Raw genomic sequence first — 10591 nt, 5'->3', positions numbered from 1 at the left:
ACAAAATGCCAGGACACCCTGTGGCCTGCTGCTACCTGCCAGTTTCCTGAAGGTTCAACCACTGATAAAGCCTCATGCTGTATGCAAGTTGAGTGAGAAAGGGTCTCAGAAAGTCACCAGAGTAGGAAGAGTTGTGGTCACCAGGTTAATGTAGACTCTTGTTTGGTGCCAGTACTGAGCCTGGAGCTACTCAGCAAAAGTCTCAGAGCACACAGAGGCCAGTCATTTCCCGCCCGGGGTGGGAAATCTGTCTTTTGATTTTAAATGATAGCCTTGCTGGGTATATTACCCATCGTGTAGGTCCTTGCTTTTCATGAATATTTTGTGCCAGTCCCTTCTGGCCTGCAAAGTTTCTGTTGAGAAATCAGTTGACAATCTTATGAAGGCTCCCTTATAAGTTACTACTAGTTGCCTGTGGACTCCTGTAGTTTTCCAAGAAAGAGTGTAACACAGGAGGAACTGGCTGCTTGTGGAGAAAGTGCCTCGTATTGGGGAAGTTGGGTGGGGTGGGGTCCCAATGAGTAAGCAGAAAAGGCAGAGGAGCTCATCAGACCATTCAGATTCAGCTTTAGCCATAAGTGTAAGGGGCGGGCTCAACACAGGAAAGATGGTACCTGCCTGCTGGCTGCACAGGAGTAGGACCTCCCACAGAAAAAATGGCAACTGTCCTCCAGCCCTCTCCTTCAAAGCCACACACTTCCATCTGCCCACCATATGCTTCTGATGCCCCTCAAGTCACCGTGCCTCTGATGGAGCCCAAGGTGAGTGCCTTCCAGTGAGTGAATCTGTGTGCAGTCTGTTTAAAAGGACATCTGGGTTTCCTGCAGCCTTTTGTCCCACCTGTACGGTCAGAATCCCCACTATTTTTCACAGCTAGATGTTGTGGGGGCTCTCTTTCCTGGTACCAGTACTCTAGGCTGGATAGTTTGGTGTGGGGGGCTGGGATTTTTCACTCCTCCATGGGGAACCTCCATGACTGAGATATCCCTGTTGGTTCTCAACCACAACACAGAGATTTGGGGTTGTTCTGCATCTCTGCCCCTCCTGCCAGTCTCCACGTGGTTTCTTCTTTATATATTTTGGTTATAGGACTTCTGTTTGGCTGGACTTCAGATGGTTCTCAAGGTTGATTGTTCTATAATTTAGTTGTAATTTTAATGTGTTCACAGAAGGATACAGACACAATGTTTATCTATTCTGCCTCTTGGGTCTCCTATCCCAAAGGTCTTATACTTGAGAACATTTAACTTGGATTTGGGAAATAGGAGGCAATCTCAGCTCCAAGGATTTGCTTTTTGGAATTCTAATTTTACAAATAGTTAAACTTACTGAATTACATTAGTTACCTTTATACTAAAAAATGTCAAAGGAGTTCTTTGTAGAGCCCTGTTTTGGAAAATGTTATGTTTATCTCTTGTGTCTTATGTCCCCCCAAAGCACCTAGAGGAGTATATGGACCATGGAAAGCCCGAACAAAGACATTTGTGACGAGGCTGTCTCCTCTGAATCCTCTTTCACTTTCATTCTGCGCTGCATATTCTGACTTCTTTCCTGTCTCATGGCCCTTGAATAGCTTTTGAACCTTGAATATGCAGTTACTGTTATTCCACACACTTCTGAGACTCTCTGTCAATGCTTGGCTCATAATGTATCATCCATGAGTATTTGTCCAGTTGAAGCTATTTGACTCATAGAGCAAGAAAGAAAAATCCAGGTTTAGAAACAGCAGTCAAGCAGTCACAGATCCTCTGAAATGGGGAATATGTATGCCTGAAGCAAGAGAGCTCCTACTCTGTAGTCTGGGGCAGGAAGTCCACATTGGACATCCGAGTCCTGGCTCTGAATGCTTCCCATTTTTGTCCTGTGCCTTTCACGGATTGAACTGTGTGGTTGAGAAGAAAGAGGTTGGCATTCCTCCTCTGTTGTCAAGACATCTCAAGTGTTCCTCATTATCTTTTCAGTGTCTCCTTCCAGAATATAAAAGAGGGAAACAATGACTGTTCATTTAGTCTCATTTGCTAGTGAACATAAATATGAATCTCTATCCCAAATATCACCAAAATTCATGTGAGAATTCCTTACGCCCAAAGACCCTTTGGATGAATGACTGTATAAGAGGAGAAGGACTTGAGGGAGAAGCTTATGTTTAAGAAGGGGAGAGTCCTAAAGAAGTAGTTAGTAACAGTTAAGTTATGTGTGGATTTTTAAAAGTAAATTAAAAAAAATTTTAAGTAGAAAGAGAAATGCAAACTAAGGAATGTAAAAGACAAACAAAAGAGCAAACTTAACTTAGTTATATTCCAAGCACTTATTGGGGTGAGAAAAAATAAATTCTGAAGATTGCCTATTAGTAACTCTTCTTCACCCACCATGTAAAAACAGTCACTTCCAATCTGAGACACACCCATGTGACTTGCTCTGAGATACTGCATGCTCCAAGCTACTACATGAGCAGGACTTGTAGGGTTCTAAGTACTTCACTTTCTATGGCAAATCTGGCCAATGAACACTATCATTCTTTTCCTAAAAGTCAAACGGTCTTTTAATAGAAGTCCCTCTCTTAAACTAACTATAGTCTAAAATTTGTCTGCATTCTGAGGTTTTTTTTCCTCCAATGTAATTCAAATAAAAAATGTAACATCTCCAAAGATTTATCGTCAGTAGCAGATAAAATGCATTGCATTCAAGCTATTGCTTTTTGAATGCCAGTATTCACTTGCACGTACATACCATCAACTGCAGAGGGAGCTAATGCTTTTTTCCTCAGGCTGGTCAGAAAAGGCTGCATAGCTGGGATTTCATTTCTCTCTATGCCTAAGTGTGATTATTGATACAGTACTGAGCTCATCTCTGCACCTAAATTGAAGACTTTAAATGTATATGAGATGGATCTGGGCTTTCCAACAAAGAAAAATCTTGTTTCCACTTTAAAAATAGTTTCTTGAGGTTCCCAAAAGGTGGAAGATGTATTTTAAAAGGCAAGAATTGTGTTTTGTATCAAAACATGATTTTTGGAGTACCATTAGGAATCTACTCCCTGCAACCATAAATACTCCTTTTCATAGATTGCAATGATCAGAGGCCACATCAGGGCATGAGGTACTTAATATGTAGAGAATTTTTATGGTTAACAAATGCCATAATCTCAGCTTCTTTTCTTCTAGATGTTGGAAGGAAAAGGACAATTAAATGAGTGTTTAGATCTCAAATAAAAAGTTAATATTCATGTTAAATAAAAACATAAGTACATTTATTTAATAGAGTTTTCATAATGAGTCTAAAATACTTCATTAAGCATTTCTGGATTAAAATATGTAAAGCTCTTTATAAGCTTTTGTTAATAAATTAAATACCACTTCTCTGTAAATATACCATGCATTAAGCTTTCCGGTTAAGAGTTTTCAGGAAACATTTCAAATAAAGTAGCCTAGCATATTCCATTTGAGATGAATGAGATCATTAGGAAACACTTATATGTGAAATAAGCCCTCATTCTGCATACAACCCCAGGGCCCTAATTTTTTAAATATTTCAAACAGTGTGCCCCTTTCAAATCATTAGACTTAGAGACATTTAAGGAACTGATTCAATTAACCCAGAAGAGAGAAATGCTATAATGTGTGATTTATTTTTGCAGATAAATTAAAATGCAAGTGTATCTGTTAGGAAAGGTAGGCTGTCATCATGGTTAGTAATGGGAATGGAAAGGCAATTAAGCAGGGCCACCTGAGGCTGAAATAGCCCCTGAACACGGAAGCTAGAAGTTCAATGGAAGCTAGAAGTTCAAGCTGGACATTCAGTTACTGTCCAAACTAAGTGTTCCTTCGTTGGGAGGAATCTTTGTGTTCCATTCAATTTCCCTCACTGATTTCTAAAACATGTTTCTCAATTTAACAAATAATTTCCTCCCTTAGCTGAAAATTAAGAAGAAGCCTAAATTGTTATGGTTTAAACCTTAAAGTCAAACTTCACATAAAGCTGCGGTCTTAACATTACAATTTTGCATTCTCTTATTTAGGTGAGGAAATACAAGGCAAGAATTTATTTTTCTCCTCTACAACTCCGGCATATTGGCTCGACCAGGCCTAATAAATTGTTTTCACAAGGAAATAAATAGAACATGCTATAGCTTATGTTCCCTTGCAGAGGGTTTTTTAAACAATATGTATCCTAAAATAATAAATAATTACAGATGGGGGAGAATGGAAGAAGAAAGCATTATAAGGGTGGGGAAAAAATGTTTCTTAACCAAATCAGGGGAAAGACTGAAATTCAAAATGTTAGAAATCTGAAGGTAGTTGTGGGGAAGACTGCCACTTTAATCACTTTCGAAATCTATAGAGGAAATGAGAGCGTAGTACAATGACAATAAAAGAAAGAAGAGGAGGGAAAAATAGCAATGTGAAAAGAGACGGTAAGGCAGCCTTAAAGGTAAGCAATAGCAGAATAAGTCCTATGGACAGAAACCAAGAAGACATGCACTGACAAAGTAATAATTCACTGTTCTCTGCTAAATCTTGTCCCCCATCTTGAATTAAAGAGCTTGGACAAAAAATGGCTGCAATCATGAGCTGAAGATAGGGGAAAATTTCTTTTCTCAGAGGATGATTATATGAAGAAGAAAATTATTAAAAATCTATGAACAGAAAGGTTTATAGTAAAAAATGGGGGAAAGCAAAACAAAATCTAAGACCAGAAAGAGAAAATGTTTCTTAATCAGAGAGCATAGGAAAGTTACTTCCACTTATGATAGAAGTAGTCAATAGGGCCACTGGGAATGTTTCGTCTTTTGCTCAAATCACTCAACAAAAATTCTTATTAAATAGTTACTAGGTACTTCATGCTGTTTTATGAATTGCGGGAAGGCACAAGAGAAATAGAAGACATAGTCCTTGTGCTAATCACTTTACTGCCTAGTTGGAGAGGAAGTCTCACACAAAAGAAGCCATCAGGGAACAAGTCAAACCATCCTGCCATCTGTCACTGTACTAGACCTTTCAGAGATGTTTATGAGAAGAAGCCCAGGAATCCTCCTTTTCCTGCCTGGAGAAGAAGGAGTTCTCTTTATTTGTTCTACCTCTCTGTGTAACAATTCTGTCATACTGTTCCTTCCGTGGGAGAGATTTTCCAGTCACCTTGATAGAACTAGAGTTAGCAAGCAAGAAGTGGGTCAAGGGTGAACAACCCCATCTTATGCTTTGAGAAGAATATAAATCAATGGTTTCTAGTGTGTGATAGTCTTTCCTGACAATATTCATTTATTAGTTTAACTTATGAAGATTTCCCTTTTCCTCTAAATCTTTTGATGGCTTCTTGTTGTCTCAAAAATTAAGGTCCTTGCAACCTTGAGTCAACTGCCTTGCCCACCTCATCTGCTGCTCCTCCAGCCACATTAATGTCCCCTAAAAGATATTCTCACATCTCTCTACCTTTATTCTTGTGGACTCTTTGGTTTATACTGTCCTTTCCTCCCTGTTGAAGCCTCATCCCTCCTTTAAGGCCCAGCTCTAAGGTTAGCATTCCCAGAGAGCTGGTCTCTTCCTTGGTGGAGCACCCAGATTATTTTGCTGATGCTCTTTTGTAATTTTTCCTCACGGCCTCTCATAGTCAGTTGTCTACCTCTTTGTAGGGAAGGGTTTCAAGCTCACTGAAGGGAAGGGCTGTCCCTCTTGCTTGTAACCCAGCCTCCAGAACCTTTCCTTGCATTGGAAGGTGCTCAAAATATATTTGCAGAATTGTTCTACCAGCACATTGGTTTCTCTTGCTGCTACCTCTTCCCTCTCTCCCTAACTCTAAGACCTTACTTTTCTATTCCTCAGTTTATTCTCTAACCCCCTAAGGCTTTAATACAAGTGTATTTCATGAACATATACTGTTACTAAGGCACAATTTTTGGCTCTGGAGATCCCCTGTGAATAGAGATCTCTCAACTGCCTAAGCTAAGGTCCCTAGTTTCTCCATGAAAACAATTCAGTCAGGTAAGATACTTCAGATTCTGAGAAGCTGGAAATTACTTCTATAGTAATTTGAACTATTTGTGTTTATGTCTGTTGTGTCTATGTCTAAAATGAACTATTTGTGTCTATGTCTGTTGTTCAGCACCCAAGCACTGAGCATTATGCTGTTTTAGTTACTGATCTTTTCTGGCTGACACTTAATATCCAAAGAAATGGGGTTCTAAGGGCTCTGAAAATGGCATTTAAGATAAGAATCAGTAGGCACCTGTCAGGCTTTTATGTCAGAAGTGAGGAGGGGAAATAATCTATAAAGGTCTTTTTATTTGGACTCCAGATTTAGCCCACCGAGCCCAAAGTCCATTCTGGTATGGAGTCTCTGGGTTCTTGATGTACATCTACATGCTGACCTCCAGGGTTCCACAAACTTGAAGAAGTCCTGTTGGAACTATGGAAACACTTAAATTAGGGGGTGTAGATATGGAAGCTCAACCCCAAAAGGGCAGTGAGGTGGGGAGATTCTGGCAAGATGGTAGCTGTCAGCGTGAAGGCTAGAAAAGTAAAACAAGTGTACCCTTGTGTGCTTTGTGGTGAGGAGGGTAAGGGCTACAAGGGGAGATCGGAAAGATCAGAAGGGCAAATGAAATGCAATTTCGAGGAGCAAATAAGGACCAAGACCTGCCATCTCCCGGGTGCAGCCCAGACTGCCCTGGGCGGTCCTCGGCCGGCAGAGGGCAGCAGCTGGGCGGGAGAAGGCAGCCCAGGGCCGCGCGGCGTGGACCGGCTCTTGGGGACACTCGTTTTGAGTGCGGGGCGAGGGACTCGCAGTCATCACTACCGGTCCCCGTCCCGGAGGCAATCGCGAACCGCGAGCTTAGTTGCGGGGAGTGGGTGTGTGCCGGGGTCGCTGCGAGGGGTCCCGCGCCTCTGCCCGCAGGAGGAGAGCGGAGGGCGCCCCTGGGTCTCAGAGAGAAAAGGGAACACAAAGTCTGGACGGCCCTGGGACGTGGGTGGGACGTGGGTGGAGGGGATCTTCGTGCCCGCTGCAGCGTCGCTCCTCCATCCTCCGCGGGGTCCCCGCTGCACCGCGGCAGTCGCCCTCCACGTCTGGGGCTACTCTCGCCGACTCCTCGAGCCCAGCTCACTGCGCCGCTTCAGCGCCGGGCCGCTCGGGTCTCCCGCCAGCCCCCTACCGCTAGGCTTCCGGGGCCACGACCCGCACCCGCCATCGGCCAAGGTGCGCCTCCCGCTGACGCTGACACGGCCGGAGTGATACCGGTCGCGCTGGGTGAGCCCCGCGCGGCCACGGCGATCTGTGCTCCGGCCGTCGAGGACAGCGGCAGCAGCGTGGGTGCGGGCCGGTTCCCGGGGGCCCAGGGGAGGGGGACGCCGGGCGCACTTGACCGTGGGCGCCCAGCGTCCCGGCACGTGGCGTGAGTGGCGTGCTGTATGTAAATCGCGGCTGTGCCCAGGCGCCTTAGGTAGGATGGACCAGCCCCCGCGCCTCGGCCCTCACGTCCAATAAGAAAAGCCTCAGCTTGACACCTGCCTATATACAGGCGAGCGCGCCCCCCAGCCTCGGACCGCGCGCACAGCCCGCACAGCCCACGCTGCGGGCCAGCGACACCCTGTCCCGCCACCATGACTTCCAGCAAGATCGAGATGCCCGGCGAGGTGAAGGCCGACCCCGCGGCCCTAATGGCGTCCCTGCACCTCTTGCCTTCGCCCACGCCCAACCTCGAAATCAAGTACACCAAGGTAAGCGACTGGCGATGGCCGGCCGTCCACGGAGACTTTCTAGAATCTTCCGTACTTCCTCTCCCTGATCTGTTAGGGAGCGAGGGTGGTGGGACCGCCTCTGGGGCCGGGGGTCGGCGTGTCATCGCTGCGCAGCAGAGGGGACCCCCGGTCCTCGGGTTTAGGGCTTCGGAAGTCCTGCCGGGGTCTTGGGACACCTCGGGGACTCCCCGCAAGCTGGAGTGCGGCGCCGACCCTCAACGGCGCGTTCCCCAAACCGTGTCTGCCGCTGCCTGCTGATCGTCCTCTTGGGGTCCCGACCACCGCGGGAAGGCATTGGCACCACTCTGCCTCCGCAAATGGGGAAGAAGGGTGCCCCGCCTGGGTGGCCGCGCAGCCTGGCCGTCTTTTCTTTTCTGCCCCCGGCCTGCAGGGGTGGCCCGCGGCCGCTGGTCCCGCTCAGGTCCTCGGAAGCCCGGACGGAGCGGAGCGGCTTTCCCGTAGGAATTGTCAAGACATGCCGCTCGCTGGCCGCCTGTACAGATTGCGTGGAAACCTGGCTGCTGAGTACCGTAGATCTAATGTCACTATTGCAGTCGAATTTTGTAGGCAGTGGCAATTTTCCTGGAAAAGTTGGGAAGTCTTTTAATTTGGGCAGATTAGCTGGTTCATGTTTGAACTGAAAAAAAATACATATTTTTTATAACGAACTCTGACATCTTGGATTTGCCAATCAGGAATTCTTTTTGTTGCACCACAGAAAATATAAGAATATGCGTTTGCTACCTAAATATAAATTTATTGAATTTACTTTCTTTCCATAAATTCGACATAGAAAAATGTATTAATGCACACATGAGGGGATTATAATGTTATAGCGTTGGGGGAAGATGGAATTTAAAGTTACGTTTCTTGGAGTTCATTTTACATTTCTCTTAGTTGATTTTCTCTTTCTTTCAGTGGATTTCTACCCTAAACTTCTCTCGGTTAACTTAAACATGCACTGAGCACACACGATATGGTTAAAGTTGTTTTCCATCATGCTTTTACAAGATAAACGAAATTTTGCCAAGAAGTAAATTGTTTGATTTTGGCTTAATGGTTGAAAGAGAAATACAAAAAAACATCAGACTATTGACATTTTCCTTGCGTTGAGTTTTAGGATACAAATCAGGGTCGTTCTTGTTTTGAGTGCCGATTTAGATGGATTTCATGTACCTGTTAGCTTTTTTAGATGATGTGACCAATTTTTGAAAGCAATTTTAATTATAAGTAATTAATAGTTACAGCTATTTAGTCAGTGTTTGCATAGCAATCCTGCCAATGTGTGGCACACATCGGGGTTTAGGAACAAGCAAGGAGAGCCTGCCGCTTGAATTTTGTTTTATGAAGGTCCCTGACCTCTTCAGCCACTTTTTAAAGGTCTTAAAATGCAAGATCTATGTGTGAGAGAGGACCTAACCCTCAGAGTTGGGAGAGTTTAATTTTAGTTTTTTGATTGGATTTTTTTCACATCCCTGAAAGGAGTTTTAGGTATGCAGTAGGTATCTCGGGATTTAATTTGGAAGCTCTTCCAGTTGTCTTTTTTTCTAACTACCCTACTCCCTTTTTTCTCTCTTGTTCTCCCCCAGTAGGAAAGACAACTGATTTATAGCTAATTGACGCCTTTAATGTGGAGTCTTTTCGCTCAGGGGAGACTTTATCCAGTATCCACTTCCCACTTATTACAAAGAAAAACAATCAGAAATGAAATAATGGGTTGTAACTTGATTCTTTAATTTGTGGGGAGGAGGCACCTTATTTTTGGCTTGACAAACAACCCTCATAAACACTGAATAATGCTAATCTACAGGCAACCTCTTTTTCACAAAACCTTGTAAAATCTGGTATCTATGACCATTCCCAGGAACCTTCCTCTTCAGCTTCTCAGTGAGACTTCCAAATTTTCTGAGACAAGCATCATAGGCAAGCAGCTTTTTTTAACACGAAGAGCAGAAACTGCTCTTTTGGTAGCCGAGGGTAATGGCTAATGACGTTTTATTTAAACGGAAAATAAGGTTAATGGAGAGCTTTAAAGAAATCACTTATGATCAGAAGTGAGGAAAATTTTATTAAGTTTTAAGCAGAATGAACAAGGCAGAATGGACAGTTCTTTAGAACAGTGATACCACATTCACTAGGAGTTTCTAAAAGGATTATGGCTGAAAAAGTATTATGCTGAAGGGCTTGTTAAATAACACACAGGAAACAACAATATTTGTGGCAGAAAATGATACACAAGACCAACAGGTGAATCCTTAATCATTTTTGTCTTGGTAAACGAATACATGGTGAAGACTATTAGGATAGGATTTTTAAATCAGATTTTAGGACCAACATAAATAAAGACACTACTGATGTGTAAATGGTCCGATTATGTATTTAGAAAACTGCACTGCGATCTTGTATTTTTTCACCATTCTTCTTCTAAAAGTATTTTACTTTTTTAAAATAAAATGGGAATGGGAGAGATCATCAGAAATAAAAGTTTTGTCTGTCAAAGATCCAGTGAAAATGCTCTAAAATTAAAGTTCAATCCCCAAGGATGTTGCAAAGGCTAAAATTGTGGTTTTGTTTGTATTCAATTTCAGGCAGTTGCACTTAATTTTTAAAATGAGCCTACCTCTCTGAAGGTCCAGTGCCCATTTTAGACTAATGATCAGTGGCAATACCGTCTTTGGAATATGTCTGTATTTATTTCCCTAATACAGCAAACTAGACCCCAAGTTTTAAAAGTGATTCCTTATTAAGGAATACGTTAAACAACACAGACTGTATTAGTCAAGAAAGAGTAATAACTCCACCAACATAAATAGTGAGGGAGGGTACCACTTTGGGAAAGAGAGAATGTATATACTGTC

General features: G+C 43.4%; 1 protein-coding gene across 1 annotated transcript in view; it reads left to right on the top strand.

Annotated features, from left to right (window-relative positions):
• Positions 1 to 6697: 6697 nt before the first annotated feature.
• ALDH1A2 (aldehyde dehydrogenase 1 family member A2) overlaps positions 6698 to 10591 on the top strand; it is a 90316-nt gene continuing 86422 nt past the window's right edge. The window contains exons 1-2 of the mRNA XM_081048444.1: positions 6698 to 7191; positions 7514 to 7712. Of these exons, the coding sequence (XP_080904570.1) occupies positions 7596 to 7712 (117 nt within the window). The 5' untranslated portion in view covers positions 6698 to 7191; positions 7514 to 7595. The remainder of the gene's footprint in view (positions 7192 to 7513; positions 7713 to 10591) is intronic.

Source organism: Rhinolophus hipposideros, assembly GCF_964194185.1.
Source record: "Rhinolophus hipposideros genome assembly, chromosome: 5".
In the NCBI taxonomy this organism is placed as follows: Eukaryota; Metazoa; Chordata; class Mammalia; order Chiroptera; family Rhinolophidae; genus Rhinolophus; species Rhinolophus hipposideros.
Note: the sequence above shows the minus strand (reverse complement) of the source record. Positions and strands in the feature narration are given on the sequence as shown.